This window comes from Leptodactylus fuscus, unplaced genomic scaffold (genome assembly GCF_031893055.1).
Source record: "Leptodactylus fuscus isolate aLepFus1 unplaced genomic scaffold, aLepFus1.hap2 HAP2_SCAFFOLD_130, whole genome shotgun sequence".
Lineage (NCBI taxonomy): Eukaryota > Metazoa > Chordata > Amphibia > Anura > Leptodactylidae > Leptodactylus > Leptodactylus fuscus.
The window spans coordinates 179,185-201,307 of record NW_027440143.1 but is presented as its reverse complement, the minus strand read 5'-3'; the positions used below and the strand labels follow the sequence as shown (position 1 = coordinate 201,307).

The 22,123-nt window shown below is 42.9% G+C and overlaps 1 protein-coding gene across 1 annotated transcript in view; it reads right to left on the bottom strand.

The window, feature by feature from the left end:
- LOC142187018 (protein Wnt-3a) overlaps positions 1 to 20,324 on the bottom strand; it is an 84,146-nt gene extending 63,822 nt beyond the window's left edge. The window contains exon 1 of the mRNA XM_075261427.1: positions 20,249 to 20,324. Coding sequence (XP_075117528.1) covers positions 20,249 to 20,319 — 71 coding nt within the window. The 5' untranslated portion in view covers positions 20,320 to 20,324. The remainder of the gene's footprint in view (positions 1 to 20,248) is intronic.
- Between the last annotated feature and the right edge of the window lie 1,799 nt (positions 20,325 to 22,123).

Below are 22,123 nucleotides of genomic sequence, written 5' to 3'. Positions count from 1 at the left end.
CGATAACACCGCTAGTCAGTAAGGACGATAACACCGCTAGTCAGTAAGGACGATAACAGGGCTAGTCAGTAAGGACGATAACACCGCTAGTCAGTAAGGACGATAACACAGCTAGTCAGTAAGGACGATAACACCGCTAGTCAGTAAGGACGATAACACCGCTAGTCAGTAAAGACGATAACACATAAATAATTCATATAAATAAATAATTAATCAATAACCAATCAATAATATCCGATCAATATCAATCAAAATCATTAAACCCAATGTCCAATCAGCTTATTAGCTGATCGACTAACCACCTACAATAAACACCATAACAAGCATTCAAATTCTTAACAAAGGGGGGGGGGGGTGTCTTGCTAGAAGGTCTCTTCAGACGGGCCACGAACAGCTGATGTGGCCGTTATTTATATTTGAAATTCCCACCAAAACGCTTCTTCGACCAATCAGCTGTTCGCCATGGAAGCTTCCAGAAGCCCTGTTTGAAATCTGCCTAGTGATGACCTCTGACCTCCTACTTCACCTCAGCTAAGGTAAGTGAAAAAGGCGGAAAATTTGAATTTTATTCCTTTTATGTGTTTCCTAACTAACGTGACTAAACCTGAGGAGAAAAATTAAAAATTAATAATATATATAACATTTTCTGGTGTCATGATGCCATGTGTCCCCCAAGCGTGCTCGCTTTGGGGGGGGGGGGGGGGCCTTGTCAGGGGGTTGCAACTCAATTTTTTAGGGCTCACCCCAAGGGCCAAAAAATAATACACTGCTGCTGTGAGGCTCTAGTCACCCCAAGGGCCCAAAACATTGTATTTTAAAGCGTCTCTATCTGTGGGAACAGTCCTGTATCTCTAATCCCATCCTGGCATTGCCTTTAGTCTTTCCCTCACTTACCTTTAGTCTGTAGATCGCCTCAGTGGTCTCTGTATAAGTCGGCCTTTAATAACATGCTAATTGGTCTGTAGCAGGATACATGGTGCACTGCTCTCCTGTTGTTTCCTATGGGAGGCTGATGATGAGGAGGATGATGAGGAGGATGATGAGGATGATGATGATGATGATGATGATGATGATGATGATGATGATGATGACGACGACGACTTCCTGCTTCCCTCACACACACAGGAGATAATAGGAGAGAGGAGGCTGCTGGGAACTTCCTGTGCTGGCTGCAGCTCATTAGCATATGAATAAAGGCCGACTTATACAGAAACCACTGAGGTAATTTACAGACTAAAGGTAAGTGAGGGAAAGACTAAAGGCAATGCCAGGATGGGACTAGAGATACAGGACTGTGCCCAGGGATAGAGACGCTGTAAAGGCTCCGCTCACCCCAAGGGCCAACAAATCTCTGCAGGTAGAGGCTGAACTAAGTGACCGGGCCTAACACTCTGCAGGTAGAGGCTGAAGTCACCTGAAGGGCCCCAATCTCTGCTGGAGCTTAAGGGCCGGGAACTTCATTTGTACGGGCTCATGTTAAGGGCCATAAAAGTGAATTTTGGAAGGTCTCCCCACATCACACACATATATACATACATATACACATCACACACATATATACATACATATACACATCACACACATATATACATACATATACACATCACACACATATATACACACATATATACACATCACACACATATATACACATCACACACATATATACATACATATATACACATCACACACATATATACACACATATATACACATCACACACACATATGCATACATATATACACATCACACACATATATACACACATATATACACATCACACACATATATACACACATATATACACATCACACACATATATACATACATATATACACATCACACACATATATACACATCACACACATATATACACATCACACACATATATACATACATATATACACATCACACACATCCACAATGACAGGTCAGGGGGGGACTGAAGGGTTTCCCATTGTCTATTCCATCTGTGCTTGTCATGGGCAATGTGATATAAAGGGGGGCTCGGTAATGTTTGTGGAGCTTACATTGGGGTTTGTGTCCCTCCATTTGGGGAGTAAAGAAGGTTTCCAGGTATTTCCCTCCACTGTGATAGAGGTTGTAGTGAGTGTGTATAGTGTGTAGTTGTTAGTAAGGACGATAACACTGCCAGTCAGTAAGGATGATAACAGAGCTAGTCAGTAAGGACGATAACACCGCTAGTCAGTAAGGACGAAAACATTGCTAGTCAGTAAGAACGATAACGCAGCTTGTCAGTAAGGACGATAACACAGCTAGTCAGTAAGGACGAAAACATTGCTAGTCAGTAAGAACGATAACACAGCTAGTCAGTAAGGACGATAACACAGCTAGTCAGTAAGGACGATAACAGAGCTAGTCAGTAAGGACAATAACACTACTAGTCAGTAAGGACAATAACACTGCTAGTCAGTAAGAACGATAACACAGCTTGTCAGTAAGGACGATAACACAGCTAGTCAGTAAGGACGAAAACATTGCTAGTCAGTAAGGACGATAACACAGCTAGTCAGTAAGGACGATAACACAGCTAGTCAGTAAGGATGATAACCCAGCTAGTCAGTAAAGACGATAACACAGCTAGTCAGTAAGGACGATAATACAGCTAGTCAGTAAGAACGATAACACAGCTAGTCAGTAAGGACGATAACACAGCTAGTCAGTAAGGACGATAATACAGCTAGTCAGTAAGGACGATAACACAGCTAGTCAGTAAGGACGATAATACAGCTAGACAGTAAGGACGATAACACAACCAGTCAGTATGGACGATAACACAACTAGTCAGTAAGGACAATAACACAGCTAGTCAGTAAGGAAGATAACACAACTAGTCAGTAAGGACGATAACACAGCTAGTCAGTAAGGACGATAACACAACTAGTCAGTAAGGACGATAACACTGCTAGTCAGTAAGGACGATAACACAACTCGTCAGTAAGGACTATAACACAGCTAGTCAGTAAGGACGATAACACAGCTAGTCAGTAAGGACGATAACACAGCTAGTCAGTAAGGACGATAACACAGCTAGTCAGTAAGGATGATAAAATAACTAGTCAGTAAGGACAATAACACTGCTAGTCAGTATGGACGATTACACAGCTAGTCAGTAAGAAGGATAACACAACTTGTCAGTAAGGACGATATCATGGCTAGTCAGTAAGGACGATAGCTTCGCTAGTCAATAAGGACTATAACACAGCAAGTCAGTAAGGACGATAACACGGCTAGTCAGTAAGGACGATAACTTCGCTAGTCAGTAAGGACGATAACAGAGCTAGTCAGTAAGGACGATAACACGGCTAGTCAGTAAGGACGATAACACAACTAGTCAGTAAGGACGATAACACAACTAGTCAGTAAGGACGATAACTTCGCTAGTCAGTAAGGACGATAACTTCGCTAGTCAGTAAGGACGATAACACAGCTAGTCAGTAAGGACGTTAACACTGCTAGTCAGTAAGGACGATAACACGGCTAGTCAGTAAGGACGATAACTCAGCTAGTCAGTAAGGACGATAACACGGCTAGTCAGTAAGGACGATAACACGGCTAGTCAGTAAGAACGATAACACGGCTAGTCAGTAAGAACGATAACACAGCTAGTCAGTAAGGACGATAACACAGCTAGTCAGTAAGGACGATAACTCAGCTAGTCAGTAAGGACGATAACACGGCTAGTCAGTAAGAACGATAACACGGCTAGTCAGTAAGAACGATAACACGGCTAGTCAGTAAGGACGATAACACGGCTAGTCAGTAAGAACGATAACATGGCTAGTCAGTAAGAACGATAACACAGCTAGTCAGTAAGGACGATAACTCAGCTAGTCAGTAAGGACGATAACACGGCTAGTCAGTAAGAACGATAACACGGCTAGTCAGTAAGAACGATAACACAGCTAGTCAGTAAGGCTGCATTCACACTGAGTAAAGCTGGCGTTTTTTGTGCTTATTTTTGCAAATAGCGCCGCGTTAACGCCACGTATACGCCTTGTTTGCGCCGTGCTATGTTGCGGTCGCGTTGAATGGCGCAAACGCGGCGTTAAAACAGCGTTATGTGCAAAAATAAGCACAAAAAGCGTTAGCGTTACTCAGTGTGAATTCAGCCTAAGGATGATAACACAGCTAGTCAGTAAGGACGATAACACAACTAGTCAGTAAGGACGATAACACTGGTAGTCAGTAAGGACGATAACACAGCTAGTCAGTAAGGACAATAACACCGCTAGTCAGTAAGGACGATAACACGGCTAGTCAGTAAGGACGATAACACGGCTAGTCAGTAAGGACGATAACACGGCTAGTCAGTAAGGACGATAACACGGCTAGTCAGTAAGGACGATACCACAGCTAGTCAGTAAGGACAATAACACTGCTAGTCAGTAAGGACGATAACACAGCTAGTCAGTAAGGACGATAACACAGCTAGTCAGTAAGGACAATAACACTGCTAGTCAGTAAGGACAATAACACTGCTAGTCAGTAAGAATGATAACACAGCTAGTCAGTAAGGACGATAACACTGGTAGTCAGTAAGGACGATACCACAGCTAGTCAGTAAGGATTATAACACAGCTAGTCAGTAAGGACGATAACACAGCTAGTCAGTAAGGACGATAACACAGCTAGTCAGTAAGGACAATAACACTGCTAGTCAGTAAGGACGAAAGCACAGCTAGTCAGTAAGGACGATAAGACTGCTAGTCAGTAAGGACGATAACACTGCTAGTCAGTAAGGATAATAACACAGCTAGTCAGTAAGGATAATAACACAGCTAGTCAGTAAGGACAATAACACCGCTAGTCAGTAAGGACTATAACACAGCTAGTCAGTAAGGACTATAACACAGCTAGTCAGTAAGGACGATAACTCAGCTAGTCAGTAAGGACGATAACACGGCTAGTCAGTAAGGACGATAACACGGCTAGTCAGTAAGAACGATAACACAGCTAGTCAGTAAGGCTACATTCACACTAAAGCTGGCGTTTTTTTGTGCTTATTTTTGCACATAGCGCCGCGTTAACGCCACGTATATGCCTTGTTTGCGCCGCGCTATTTTGCGGTCGCGTTGAATGGCGCAAACGCGGCGGTAAGGAGGCGCTATGTGCAAAAATAAGCACAAAAAGCGTTAGCGTTACTCAGTGTGAATTCATCCTAAGGATGATAACACGGCTAGTCAGTAAGGACGATAACACAGCTAGTCAGTAAGAAGGATAACACAACTTGTCAGTAAGGACGATATCATGGCTAGTCAGTAAGGACGATAACTTCGCTAATCAGTAAGGACAATAACACTGCTAGTCAGTAAGGACAATAACACAGCTAGTCAGTAAGGACGATACCACAGCTAGTCAGTAAGGACGATACCACAGCTAGTCAGTAAGGACGATAACACAACTAGTCAGTAAGGACGATAACACTGGTAGTCAGTAAGGACGATACCACAGCTAGTCAGTAAGGACGATAACACAGCTAGTCAGTAAGGACGATAACACAACTAGTCAGTAAGGACGATAACACTGGTAGTCAGTAAGGACGATACCACAGCTAGTCAGTAAGGATTATAACACAGCTAGTAAGTAAGGACAATAACACAGCTGGTCAGTAAGGACGATAACACTGCTAGTCAGTAAGGACGATAACACTGCTAGTCAGTAAGGACAATAACACTGCTAGTCAGTAAGGACGATAAGACTGCTAGTCAGTAAGGACGATAACACAGCTAGTCAGTAAGGACAATAACACTGCTAGTCAGTAAGGACGATAACACAGATAGTCAGTAAGGTCAATAACACAGCTAGTCAGTAAGGACGATAAGACTGCTAGTCAGTAAGGACGATAACACAGCTAGTCAGTAAGGATTATAACACAGCTAGTAAGTAAGGACAATAACACAGCTAGTCAGTAAGGACAATAACACAGCTAGTCAGTAAGGTCAATAACACAGCTAGTCAGTATGGACGATTACACAGCTAGTCAGTAAGAAGGATAATACAACTTGTCAGTAAGGACGATATCATGGCTAGTCAGTAAGGACGATAACTTCGCTAATCAGTAAGGACAATAACACTGCTAGTCAGTAAGGACAATAACACAGCTAGTCAGTAAGGACGATACCACAGCTAGTCAGTAAGGACGATAACACTGGTAGTCAGTAAGGACGATACCACAGCTAGTCAGTAAGGATTATAACACAGCTAGTAAGTAAGGACAATAACACAGCTAGTCAGTAAGGACGATAACACTGCTAGTCAGTAAGGACGATAACACTGCTAGTCAGTAAGGACAATAACACTGCTAGTCAGTAAGGACGATAAGACTGCTAGTCAGTAAGGACGATAACACAGCTAGTCAGTAAGGACAATAACACTGCTAGTCAGTAAGGACGATAACACAGCTAGTCAGTAAGGTCAATAACACAGCTAGTCAGTAAGGACGATAAGACTGCTAGTCAGTAAGGACGATAAGACTGCTAGTCAGTAAGGACGATAACACAGCTAGTCAGTAAGGATTATAACACAGCTAGTAAGTAAGGACAATAACACAGCTAGTCAGTAAGGATGATAACACAGCTAGTCAGTAAGAAGGATAACACAACTTGTCAGTAAGGACGATATCATGGCTAGTCAGTAAGGACGATAACTTCGCTAGTCAGTAAGGACGATAACACCGCTAGTCAGTAAGGACGATAACACTGCTAGTCAGTAAGGACAATAACACTGCTAGTCAGTAAGGACAATAACACTGCTAGTCAGTAAGGACGATAACACTGCTAGTCAGTAAGGACGATAACACCGCTAGTCAGTAAGGACGATAACTCAGCTAGTCAGTAAGGACGATAACACCGCTAGTCAGTAAGGACGATAACACCGCTAGTCAGTAAGGACGATAACTCAGCTAGTCAGTAAGGACGATAACACCGCTAGTCAGTAAGGACGATAACTCAGCTAGTCAGTAAGGACGATAACACAACTAGTCAGTAAGGACAATAACACGGCTAGTCAGTAAGGACGATAACACAACCAAACGTCAGGGTTCTCTGGAGTTGTAGTTTAAGCCTTACTATTATTTTGTGTCAATTAATTTACCAGAAACGTGAGAACAAAATAGATATCACAATACATATAACAGTATCTGTCTATGTTTATCTGTTTGCTATCTATCTATTTATCTACAGTCCTATGAAAAAGTTTGGGCACCCCTATTAATCTTAATCATTTTTAGTTCTAAATATTTTGGTGTTTGCAGCAGCCATTTCAGTTTGATATATCTAATAACTGATGGACACAGTAATATTTCAGGATTGGAATGAGGTTTATTGTACTAACAGAAAATGCGCAATATGCATTAAACCAAAATGTGACCGGTGCAAAAGTATGGGCACCTCAACAGAAAAGTGACATTAATATTTAGTACATCCTCCTTTTGCAAAGATAACAGCCTCTAGTCGCTTCCTGTAGCTTTTAATCAGTTCCTGGATCCTGGATAAAGGTATTTTGGACAAACAATTCAAGTTCAGTTAAGTTAGATGGTCGCCGAGCATGGACAGCCCGCTTCCAATCATCCCACAGATGTTCAATGATATTCAGGTCTGGGGACTGGGATGGCCATTCCAGAACATTGTAATTGTTCCTCTGCATGAATGCCTGAGGATTTGGAGCGGTGTTTTGGATCATTGTCTTGCTGAAATATCCATCCCCGGCGTAACTTCAACTTCGTCACTGATTCTTGAACATTATTCTCAAGAATCTGCTGATACTGAGTGGAATCCATGCGACCCTCAACTTTAACAAGATTCCCGATGCCGGCATTGGCCACACAGCCCCAAAGCATGATGGAACCTCCACCAAATTTTACAGTGGGTAGCAAGTGTTTTTCTTGGAATGCTGTTTCTTTTTGGACGCCATGCATAACGCCTTTTTTTTATAACCAAACAACTCAATTTTTGTTTCCAAAATGAAGCTGCCTTGTCCAAATGTGCTTTTTCATACCTCAGGCAACTCTATTTGTGGCGTACGTGCAGAAACGGCTTCTTTCTCATCACTCTCCCATACAGCTTCTCCTTGTGCAAAGTGCGCTGTATTGCTGACCGATGCACAGTGACACCATCTGCAGCAAGATGATGCTGCAGCTCTTTGGAGGTGTCTGTGGATTGTCCTTGACTCTTCTCACCATTCTTCTTCTCTGCCTTTCTGATATTTTTCTTGGCCTGCCACTTCTGGGCTTAACAAGAACTGTCCCTGTGCTCTTCCATTTCCTTACTATGTTCCTCACAGTGGAAACTGACAGGTTAAATCTCTGAGACAACGTTTTGTATCCTTCCCCTGAACAACTATGTTGAACAATCTTTGTTTTCAGATCATTTGAGAGTGGGCTGTCCATGCTCGTCGACCATCAAACTTAACTGAACTTGAATTGTTTTGTAGAAAGAAATGGTCCAAAATACCTTCATCCAGGATCCAGGAACTGATTAAAAGCTACAGGAAGCGACTAGAGGCTGTTATCTTTGCAAAAGGAGGATGTACTAAATATTAATGTCACTTTTCTGTTGAGGTGCCCATACTTTTGCACCGGTCAAATTTTGGTTTAATGCATATTGCACATTTTCTGTTAGTACAATAAACCTCATTTCAATCCTGAAATATTACTGTGTCCATCAGTTATTAGATATATCAAACTGAAATGGCTGCTGCAAACACCAAAATATTTAGAACAAAAAATGATTAAGATTAATAGGGGTGCCCAAACTTTTTCATGGGACTGTATCTATCTATCTATCTATCTATCTATCTATCTATCATCTATCTATCTATCTATCTATCTATCTATCTATCTATCTCCTATCTATCTATCTATCTATCCATCCAGGGCCGGCGTCAGCGCACGGCATAGTCGGGCAAGTGCCGGGGCCCACAGAGCCTCTGGGGGCCCCCCGGCACTTGCCTGTCACAATTTCAGCTCATCGGCGTCCGTCCGCCGATGAGCTGAAATACATACGCGATGCAGGAGCTGTGAGATCAGCTCCTGCTTTAAAGCTCCGGCCCCGGCTTGCGTGTGTAGGCGCGATGACGTCATCACACCTACACACGCAAGCCGGTCCGGAGCTAAGCAGGAGCTGATCTCACAGCTCCTGCATCGCGTATGTGATTGGAGGGAGAGCGGATAGAGGAGCGTCGGGGGAACGAGGGAAGGTGAGTGATAGAAGGTGAGTGTAAGTGTTTGTTTTGTATTACATATTAAGGTGAAACATAATGAAGGGGGCCCATGAAACTGGGGGGCAAATGAAGGGGAGGGGGGGGAACGGCATGACACTGGAGAAGATGAAGGGGGTGGGGAGAGAACGGCATGAAACTGGGGACAGAGATGGAGGGGGCCCAAAGAAACTGGGGGGCAAATGAAGGGGAGGGGGAACAGCATGACACTGGTGCAGATGGAGGGGGGGAGAACAGCATGACACTGGGGACAGAGATGGAGGGGGCCCAATGAAACTGAAGGGGCAAATGAAGGGGAGGGGGGGGAACGGCATGACACTGGGGCAGAGACGGGGGACATTAAACTGTGGGCAGATGAAGGGGGAGAACGTGATGAAACTGGGGACAGAGATGGAGGGGAGACATGAAACTGGGGGCAGAGGAAGGGTGTATATGAAACTGGGGGAGAGATGGAGGGGGGCATATAATTTACGGGTGACTGTAGGAGGATTATACTGTGTGGGAGCACATAATAAATGAATGAGAATGGGTGGAATCAACATAAAAGAGGGCGGAGCTAAACTTGCCACGGCGCGCAGAGCGCGCCGCACATTTTGCCCCTCTTTCTACTCTTTAAAAGATTGGGAGGTATGGCGTTGGTGACACCACACTCCTGCATGACGTCACTCGCTTCATCTGCAACACACAGTGTCTCGACTCCCCCGCCTCCTTTACAAGGGGGCCCACTGAGGCTCTGTCGCCCAAGGGCCCATAAAAACCTGGAGCCGGCCCTCTATCTATCTATCTATCTATCTATCTCCTATCTATCTATCTATCTATCTATCTATCTATCTATCTCCTATCTATCTATCTATCTATCTATCTATCTATCTATCTCCTATCTATCTATCTATCTATCTATCTATCTATCTCCTATCTATCTATCTATCTATCTATCTATCTATCTATCTACCTACCTATCTCCTATCTATCTATCTATCTACCTACCTATCTCCTATCTATCTATCTATCTATCTATCTATCTATCTATCTATCTATCTACCTATCTCCTATCTATCTATCTATCTATCTATCTATCTATCTATCTATCTCCATTATCTATCTATCTATCTCCATTATCTATCTATCTATCTATCTATCTATCTATCTATCTATCTATCTATCTATCTATCTATCTATCTCCATCTCCTATCTATCTATCTCCTATCTATCTACCTATCTATCTATCTATCTCTCTCTCTCTATCTATCTATCTCCTATCTATCATCTATCTATCTATCTATCTATCTCCTATCTATCTATCTATCTATCTATCTACCTACCTATCTCCTATCTATCTATCTATCTACCTACCTATCTCCTATCTATCTATCTATCTATCTATCTATCTATCTATCTATCTATCTCCTATCTATCATCTATCTATCTATCTATCTATCTATCTATCTATCTATCTCCTATCTATCTCCTATCTATCTATCTATCTATCTATCTCCTATCTATCTATCTATCTATCTATCTATCTATCTATCTCCTATCTATCTCCATCTCCTATCTATCTATCTATCTATCTATCTATCTATCTATCTATCTATCTATCTATCTATCTATCTCCTATCTATCTATCTATCTATCTATCTATCTATCTATCTATCTCCATCTCCTATCTATCTACCTATCTCCTATCTATCTATCTATCTATCTATCTATCTATCTATCTATCTCCTATCTATCTATCTATCTATCTATCTCCTATCTATCTATCTATCTATCTATCTATCTATCTATCTATCTCCTATCTATCTATCTCCTATCTATCTCCATCTCCTATCTATCTATCTATCTCCTATCTATCTATCTATCTATCTCCTATCTATCTATCTATCTATCTATCTATCTATCTATCTATCTCCTATCTATCTATTTCTGTACAGTAACCCTTTGCCTGACACTCGGATGGATTTCTATTCTTCATGTGACAGCCATCTGTCCGGTTTATTCGTGATTGATATTTTGTTTCTTTCTCTTGTATGAAGACAATAAAAACCAGAGTTTGAGGAATTCCTTTGTGTCTTGGAAGTATTTGCACCCACAGAGAGCGTCACAATCCCCCGGGACCTTTTCTTCCAGAGTGATATATTGTCTATTATAAGAAGGCTCGGACAGGACATATTTGGGTTCCGGAGCCGTCTCTGAATAGCGGCGAATAAATAATTAACAGAAGGATTAAAGGAGAACTGGATCGCGCACAATGGCGATCGTAGACAATATCTACGTCTATCCTTCTAGAATATCTGCAGGAGCCTCCACAAGCACAGACACATCATCGTCTCCTTCTGAGATCCGACCAGGGATGGAAATGGGACAGAAATCTCAAGATCTTAAGAAATCAAAATACAAACAAATCCCCCCAATCTTATGGCTGAGAATCGGCGGAAATTATCACAACAAATTTCCTCTCAAAGATAAAACGAACACAAAACGAATAATCCAAATTTAGTAATTTTACTTTAAAGAAACAGGAAATCCCCCGAGAATCCGATTTCGGTAACTTTCCTTAAAAAAATTGAACGAAATGTTGTGACTTAATTTTAAAAATTTTCTTCAATGTCTTTCCAGGATATTTTTCTCTTTAACTTTTAAATTTTTTTATTTTCTATTTTGAATTCGTTTTTTTTTATTCTTGTTTTATGAATTATATTTTTTTTAATTTTATTTTATATCTATAAAGTTCTCGATAAATCTGTCCATGGAGGAACAAATATTTCCTTTTGTATTTAAAAAATCCAAAATTTTCACAAAAAATGTAATTTGGTAACAGAAATGGTTAATGGATCGTCACACGGGGAAAAGAATGAAAAAATGGAATTAAAAAAATGCAAAAACTAAGAAAACAAAATTGAGTGAGTGAATGAGGCGAGAGCCCTGGAGTGCAGGCAGGTGAGACCCCCAGTGCAGGGAGGTGAGAGCCCCAAGTGCAGGCAGGTGAGACCCCTAGTGCAGGCAGGTGAGACCCCTAGTGCAGGGAGGTGAGACCCCTAGTGCAGGGAGGTGAGAGCCCCAGTGCAGGGAGATGAGACCCCCAGTGCAGGCAGGTGAGACCCCCAGTGCAGGCAGGTGAGACCCCTAGTGCAGGGAGGTGAGAGCCCCAGTGCAGGGAGATGAGACCCCCAGTGCAGGCAGGTGAGACCCCCAGTGCAGGCAGGTGAGACCCCCAGTGCAGGCAGGTGAGACCCCTAGTGCAGGCAGGTGAGACCCCTAGTGCAGGCAGGTGAGACCCCTAGTGCAGGGAGGTGAGAGCCCCAGTGCAGGGAGATGAGACCCCCAGTGCAGGCAGGCGAGACCCCCAGTGCAGGGAGGCGAGAGCCCCAAGTGCAGGCAGGCGAGACCTCCAGTGCAAGCAGGCGAGAGCCCCGAGTGCAGGCAAGTGAGACCCCCAGTGCAGGCAGGCGCGACCCCCAGTGCAGGCATGAGAGCTCCGGACCGTCAGGATGGTTTTTCTGTTTTTGAATAATGGCTAAAATATTTTTGCATGGGAATGATCTGCGTCAATGTCTGAGAAGAAGCCGTGCCCGGGGGTGAGATGACACAAGACTATTTAATGTCACTTAGCAGGAATTGCACAGACGTGACAGTCATTACAGCATTTCCTGCATTCAGGCTTCGGGGGTGGTGGGGGGGGGGTGAGTTGAAATTTTTCTTTTGCAATTTTTTTTTTCTTTTTGGTTACAAAAAACAAAAACAACAAAAAACAAAAAAACTTTTGATAATTTTTCCTTGCACGTGTCTGAATTTGTCCATTTGCCTCTCCGCCAAGGGGGTAACAATAGATTAAAGCACGGTTAACCCTTGCAAGGCAAAAATGCCTGCAATTCAAAGACAAGTATTTAGCAGAAATTGCTGGGACCCCCGTCCCGGCCTCCGAGCCCTGCAGCACCCTGTGCCACATAGCGAGCCGCGCATTCCTATGGGATGAAACGGGTTAATGTTTTATGGCTTTGACTCCAGGCGAGGTTATGATGTATTTGGAAAATCCGGGAACGAAAAAAAACAAAAAAACCCATCTAAAATGACAAATTAAGGTTGAAATAATCTGAACGGATCTTTACAAAGGACGCGGTCTTAAAGGGGCGTCTCATTTACATAACACTGCTCCTTTAATCGCCTGCAAATGAGACTTTAACTATTGATTTCTGAAGCAAACGATTTGTGAAATTTTCCAAAGATTTTGACGAGGAATTCAAAGTTACAAAATTGCAAAAATTGTTTTTAGAAACTGCAACATTTTTTTTCATAAGTTAAATGTTTGGAAAAATCTGTAAAAAATCCAAAAAAATCTGATTTTTAATGACTGAAAATCGGTGGAAGGTTCTGCGATAAAAACCCTTCCCGGATCTGAAATATTTTAGGATTTTTTCACTTTCATTCTAATATGGAATTTGGCAGAATAAAAACCCAACAATTGCGACAGATCTGCAGACGATGCGTAAACGATCGCCCGGACCTGATGGTTTTTTTTTTAGGTCTTTTCACCCACAACGTCACCAAAAACATTTCGGGTAGAACGAAGACAAAGACGATGGAACAAGGAGAAGATTTTTTTGACTCCTGATATAAAACTTCTTAAGATTTGCAATTTTTAATTTGATTTTTTCTCATGAAACGAAATAGCGTTTTGTCCCCTAAAATTCCCCTCAGAGTGCAGTGATTTCTGGTGCTTTGCGTCTGTTGCAGGGACTTGTTGTGCGGGGAGGTGACAGGGAATCTGTGGGTTTGGGAGGAATGTCTCCCCTGTCAGCTCCAGGAATGCCTCAATGCTTAGTAATTATAAGCTGGCTGATAATAACTGTGAATTAAAGATTGCTCATTAGGGATTAGGGGCCAGGTGTTCCTTCTGCCTGTCTTATCAAGAGCACATTTGCATTTTATTACCTTCTAATTGAAATGAATTCTCTCTCGCAGACATACCTGAGATGCCTCAGCGAGACAAGGAACCTCACCCAACGGTGACACCGAGCACCTCGCCGACCATGTGCACCTCACCCCACACAGTGACCCCCCCATGATACCTCTGCTACTTGTAGTGCAGCTGACTGTCAGGTGGACACCACTCGGGATCATTCCTCAGTAATATTTATAGAACACTTGAGTGCACATTACACAAACATTGACACAAGGCACGGGGAGCGGTGTGCAGTGTGTGGTGTGCAGTGTGGGTTTGCAGTGTGCAATGTGTGGTTTGCAGTGTGCAGTTTGCGGTGTGGGTTTGCAGTGTGCAATGTGCGGTTTGCAGTGTGGGGTGTACAGTGTGCAGTTTGCAGTGTGTGTGTGTGGGGGGTAATTAGCCGAGCATTAGACTTGGCAGCGGACTTGTTGTAAGGCAATCTGTATGTTGCAGCTAGAATGTGGCTTTGCTGTCTTCACTGGCTCGCCGGCCGCTCTGCAGGCACTTGCCTTGTCAGGCCCCATTAGGTGAATGGTGAGAGTATAATTATAGACGAGGTTTGTGCTGCAGTCGGGATCTTCTGTACAAACATCTCAGCACATACCAGTAACCTGCACAGGTAAATACCTGGTGAGACACATTACCCTGCAGCTCCTCAGGCAACGAAAGAGGAGAGGGAGCACCTGCCCTACGTGCTGAGGGAGGGGGCTGCACCCTACAAGACCCTGCGCCTGCCTTGTGGGGTCACCATGTGCTGCAGACACCAGTAATCTGCACAGCTCTGTCATAGTGTACAAGGCAAGCGTCTGCCCTGGACCCCCAAACCTCCCTTGTGGGGTTACTACAAGATATCTGCTGAGCTCTGCCCACTCCCCAGCTATAGGTCACACTGCTCTGCAAACAATGGGGGTCCAGCAGTCTACAAGAACCCCAAAATCATAGTGAGTCACTGACAACTGATACCAATCCCCGACAACAGAAGAGAAGGTTCATCTCCAGGAGCCCAGATGCCTTACAGCTCTATGACCAATTGTACAACGTGAACCCTAATACAAGGCGGGGGGCCGGCACCCCATAAACCTGCACAATCTCATAGAACAAGAAGTCTCATCCGGGACCTTCCACCTGGAGATACATATATACATACAGTATATAGAGAGAGCCGACCCCGCCGATCCTCCAGTGATCTCTGACAACAAACAAACCAAAGACTGGAGACGAGCAGAGGTCACCAGACGGCTATACACAGATACACACAGATACACACACACACATATATATATATATATATAGACACACACATACAGCCTCCCCATGTGCAATACAATGGTGATAAATGATGAGAAATCACAGAAATAATAATAATTAATATCATGAAAAAGGACAATAAATAATAGAAACATGTAATAAATGAGAGAAGATCATGGGGGTACAAACAGGAGTACACACATATATACACACACACATATATACACACACATACACACACACATATATACACACATATATACACATACACACAGATATACACACACATATATACACAAACACACACATATATACACAAACACACATATATACACACATATATACACACACAAATATATACACACACATATATACACACACATATATACACACATATATACACGTGTCCTCTACAGCCGGTCCAGTCTTATCTTTCCTGCATTTTTCTTTCTCACACCAAAAAGAAAAAAAAGTTTTTGATTTTCTCTAGTTTTCTTCCAGTGTTTCTTGTGTCATTACAGATGTTCATTGTGATGTCAGGATCAAAGGTCCCGAGCGTGAGGGTATACAGGTCAGAGGGACCCTCATATCACCAACCCTTACACCCCAAATACACCTGCACCCCCCATCAACCTGTCCTGAGCTGAATACAACAGTTATCTCATACTAGTGATACTACTGAGGGTAATAGTGATAATACTGAGGGTAATAGTGATACTACTGAGAGTAATAGCGATACTACTGAGGTAATAGTGATACTACTGAGAGTAATAGCGATACTACTGAGAGTAATAGTGATACTACTGAGAGTAATAGCGATACTACTGAGAGTAATAGTGATACTACTGAGAGTAATAGTGATACTACTGAGGGTAATAGTGATACTACTGAGAGTAATAGCGATACTACTGAGAGTAATAGTGATACTACTGAGGGTAATAGTGATAATACTGAGAGTAATAGTGATACTACTGAGAGTAATAGCGATACTACTGAGAGTAATAGTGATACTACTGAGAGTAATAGTGATACTACTGAGAGTAATAGTGATACTACTGAGGGTAATAGTGATAATACTGAGAGTAATAGTGATACTACTGAGAGTAATAGCGATACTACTGAGAGTAATAGTGATACTACTGAGAGTAATAGCGATACTACTGAGAGTAATAGTGATACTACTGAGGGTAATAGTGATAATACTGAGAGTAATAGTGATACTACTGAGAGTAATAGTGATACTACTGAGAGTAATAGCGATACTACTGAGAGTAATAGTGATACTACTGAGGGTAATAGTGATAATACTGAGAGTAATAGTGATACTACTGAGAGTAATAGCGATACTACTGAGAGTAATAGTGATACTACTGAGAGTAATAGTGATACTACTGAGAGTAATAGTGATAATACTGAGGGTAATAGTGATACTACTGAGAGTAATAGTGATACTACTGAGAGTAATAGTGATAATACTGAGAGTAATAGTGATAATACTGAGAGTAATAGTGATACTACTGAGAGTAATAGTGATAATACTGAGGGTAATAGTGATACTACTGAGAGTAATAGCGATACTACTGAGAGTAATAGTGATACTACTGAGAGTAATAGTGATAATACTGAGAGTAATAGTGATACTACTGAGAGTAATAGTGATACTACTGAGAGTAATAGTGATAATACTGAGAGTAATAGCGATACTACTGAGAGTAATAGTGATACTACTGAGAGTAATAGTGATACTACTGAGAGTAATAGTGATAATACTGAGGGTAATAGTGATACTACTGAGAGTAATAGTGATACTACTGAGAGTAATAGTGATACTACTGAGGGTAATAGTGATACTACTGAGAGTAATAGTGATAGTTCTGAGGGTAATAGTGATAGTACTGAGAGCAATAGTGATACTACTGAGGGTAATAGTGATACTACTGAGGGTAATAGTGATACTACTGAGAGTAATAGTGATAATACTGAGGGTAATAGTGATACTACTGAGAGTAATAGTGATACTACTGAGAGTAATAGTGATAATACTGAGGGTAATAGTGATACTACTGAGAGTAATAGTGATAGTTCTGAGGGTAATAGTGATAGTACTGAGAGTAATAGTGATACTACTGAGGGTAATAGTGATACTACTGAGGGTAATAGTGATACTACTGAGAGTAATAGTGATACTACTGAGAGTAATAGCGATACTACTGAGAGTAATAGTGATACTACTGAGGGTAATAGTGATAATACTGAGAGTAATAGTGATACTACTGAGAGTAATAGTGATACTACTGAGAGTAATAGCGATACTACTGAGAGTAATAGTGATACTACTGAGGGTAATAGTGATAATACTGAGGGTAATAGTGATAATGCTGAGGGTAATAGTGATACTACTGAGAGTAATAGAGATACTACTGAGAGTAATAGTGATACTACTGAGAGTAATAGTGATACTACTGAGAGTAATAGTGATACTACTGAGGGTAATAGTGATACTACTGAGAGTAATAGTGATACTACTGAGAGTAATAGTGATACTACTGAGGGTAATAGTGATACTACTGAGAGTAATAGTGATACTACTGAGGGTAATAGTGATACTAATAAGAGTAATAGTGATAATACTGAGAGTAATAGTGATACTACTGAGAGTAATAGTCATACTGCTGAGAGTAATAGTGATACTACTGAGGGTAATAGTAAAACTACTGAGGGTAATAATGATACTACTGAGAGTAATAGTGATACTAATAAGAGTAATAGTGATAATACTGAGAGTAATAGTAAAACTACTGAGGGTAATCGTAAAACTACTGAGGGTAATAATGATACTACTGAGAGTAATAGTGTTACTATTGAGGGTAATAGTGATACTACTGAGAGTAATAGTAAAACTACTGAGGGTAATAATGATACTACTGAGAGTAATAGTGATACTACTGAGAGTAATAGTGATACTACTGAGAGTAATAGTGATACTACTGAGGGTAATAGTGATACTACTGAGGATAATAGTGATATTACTGAGGGTAATAGTGATACTACTGAGGATAATAGTGATATTACTGAGGGTAATAGAGATACTACTGAGGATAATAGTGATACTAATGAGGGTAATAGTGGTATTACTGAGGGTAATAGAGATACTACTGAGAGTAATAGTGATACTACTGAGGGTAATGGTGGTATTACGGAGGGTAATAGTGATACTACTGAGGATAATAGTAATACTACTGAGTGTAATAGTGATACTACTGAGGGTAATAGTGATACTACTTAGAGTAATAGTGATACTACTGACGGTAATAGTGATACTACTGAGGGTAATAGTGATACTACTAAGAGTAATAGTGATAATACTGAGGGTAATAGTGATACTACTGAGAGTAATAGTGATACTACTGAGGGTAATAGTGATTCTACTGAGAGTAATAGTGATGCTACTAAGAGTAATAGTGATACTACTGAGGGTAATAGAGATACTACTGAGGATAATAGTGATACTACTGAGGGTAATAGTGATACTACTAAGAGTAATAGTGATACTACTGAGGGTAATAGAGATACTACTGAGGATAATAGTGATACTACTGAGAGTAATAGTGATACTACTGAGGGTAATAGTGATACTACTGAGAGTAATAGTGATACTACTGAGGATAATAGTGATACTACTGAGGATAATAGTGATTCTACTGAGAGTAATAGTGATGCTACTAAGAGTAATAGTGATACTACTGAGGGTAATAGAGATACTACTGAGGGTAATAGAGATACTACTGAGGGTAATAGTGATACTACTGAGAGTAATAGTGATACTACTGAGGATAATAGTGATACTACTGAGGATAATAGTGATACTACTGAGAGTAATAGTGATACTACTAAGAGTAATAGAGATACTACTGACGGTAATACTGATACTACTGAGGGTAATAGTGATACTACTGAGGATAATAGTGATTCTACTGAGAGTAATAGTGATGCTACTAAGAGTAATAGAGATACTACTGAGGGTAATAGAGATACTACTGAGGGTAATAGAGATACTACTGGGGGTAATAGTGATACTACTGAGAGTAATAGTGATACTACTGAGGATAATAGTGATACTACTGAGGATAATAGTGATACTACTGAGAGTAATAGTGATACTACTAAGAGTAATAGTGATACTACTGATGTGATCTCATACTAGTTATAATAGTGATCTCACCTTCCTAGTGACAATACTGATCTGATAATAGTGATTCTATTTTTAATAATATTGTTGATTATACTACTGATACTGTACATTATACCATACTATAGATAATACTGCTAGTAATAATACTATTGATGAGACTATAGATAACACTGATAATACTGATCACACTATAGATAACACTGATAATACTGCTCACACTATAGATAACACTGATAATACTGCTCACACTATAGATAACACGGATCACACTATAGATAACACTGATAATACGGATCACACTATAGATAACACTGATAATACGGATCACACTATAGATAACACGGATAATACTGACCACACTATAGATAACACTGAGAATACGCATCACACTGTAGATAACACTGATAATACGGATCACACTATAGATAACACTGAGAATACGCATCACACTATAGATAACACTGAGAATACGCATCACACTATAGATAACACTGAGAATACGCATCACACTATAGATAACACTGAGAATACGCATCACACTATAGATAACACTGAGAATACGCATCACACTATAGATAAGACTGATTATGTCACTACTTATAGCTGAGGATTGGGGCACTCACCACCAGATTGGATAGGTTGATAGAACTTGGCTGAGTCCACAGAGAAAAAGCAAATATCCAAAAGAGAACATTGTCCGGTAGGTGAGGGGTAAGCGGAGACTCTTCTCTTCTTCGGTGAAAAATGAAGTTATATCACAAAAATATCCAGAAATGTAGAAGGAATGGTGAGAGCACGAACGTGGAGCAAATGGAGCCCGGGTGTCCCCCTGTACTGGGCTGCAGGTAGGTGGGCAGGAGCCCGGGTGTCCCCCTGTACTGGGCTGCAGGTAGGTGGGCAGGAGCCCGGGTGTCCCCCTGTACTGGGCTGCAGGTAGGTGGGCAGGAGCCCGGGTGTCCCCCTGTACTGGGCTGCAGGTAGGTGGGCAGGAGCCCGGGTGTCCCCCTGTACTGGGCTGCAGGTAGGTGGGCAGGAGCCCGGGTGTCCCCCTGTACTGGGCTGCAGGTAGGTGGGCAGGAGCCCGACTCTCCTCCTGTACTGGGCTGCAGGTAAGTGGGCAGGAGCTGGGCTGTCTCCACCTATAGTAGCTGCTACAGGCAGGTAGGTAGGAGCCCGACTCTACTTCAGAGCTGGTTGCTGCAGGCAGGTGGTTAGGAAGTCTTCTTAGTTACTCTATTGGGTGCTACAAGAAGGTCTGAAGGAGTCCGACTACCATCTATTCAGGCTGCGGCAGGAGGTTGGCATATTGGGTGTTGCAGGTAGGTAGAAGCATTTCCTGGGTGCAAGAAAGTAGGTGCCTGGATCTTTAGTATTGAGAAGGCAGTGCATAGGAACCAGGCTCTCCTCTTGCTCTGGGTGCTGCAGGTGGGTAGGAGCCTAGCTCCACCTTGTCCTAGGTGCTGCAGGCAGTTGGGCAGGAGCCTAGCTCTCCTCCTGTCCTTGGTACTGCAGGTGGTTAGGATCCTGACTGCTCTTGTAGGAGGCAGGTTGGTAGGACAGGTTCAGCCCCTGTCTTGAGTGCTTGAGCTAGGTAGGATCCTAGCTTTTCTCCTGTACTGGGCAGGATCCTGGCTCTCCCCTTGTCCTGGGTGCTGCAGGTGGGCAGGAGCCTGGCTCTCCCCTTGTCATGGGTGCTGCAGGTGGGCAGGAGCCTGGCTCTCCCCTTATCCTGGGTGCTGCAGGTGGGCAGGAGCCTGGCTCTCCCCTTGTCCTGGGTGCTGCAGGTGGGCAGGAGCCTGGCTCTCCCCTTATCCTGGGTGCTGCAGGTGGGCAGGAGCCTGGCTCTCCCCTTATCCTGGGTGCTGCAGGTGGGCAGGAGCCTGGCTCTCCCCTTGTCCTGGGTGCTGCAGGTGGGCAGGAGCCTGGCTCTCCCCTTGTCCGGGGTGCTGCAGGTGGGCAGGAGCCTGGCTCTCCCCTTGTCCGGGGTGCTGCAGGTGGGCAGGAGCCTGGCTCTCCCCTTGTCCGGGGTGCTGCAGGTGGGCAGGAGCCTGGCTCTCCCCTTGTCCGGGGTGCTGCAGGTGGGCAGGAGCCTGGCTCTCCCCTTGTCTGGGGTGCTGCAGGTGGGCAGGAGCCTGGCTCTCCCCTTGTGCGGGGTGCTGCAGGTGGGCAGGAGCCTGGCTCTCCCCTTGTCCGGGGTGCTGCAGGTGGGCAGGAGCCTGGCTCTCCCCTTGTCCTGGGTGCTGCAGGTGGGCAGGAGCCTGGCTCTCCCCTTGTCTGGGGTGCTGCAGGTGGGCAGGAGCCTGGCTCTCCCCTTGTCCGGGGTGCTGCAGGTGGGCAGGAGCCTGGCTCTCCCCTTGTCCGGGGTGCTGCAGGTGGGCAGGAGCCTGGCTCTACCCTTGTCCTGGGTGCTGCAGGTGGGCAGGAGCCTGGCTCTACCCTTGTCCTGGGTGCTGCAGGTGGGCAGGAGCCTGGCTCTACCCTTGTCCTGGGTGCTGCAG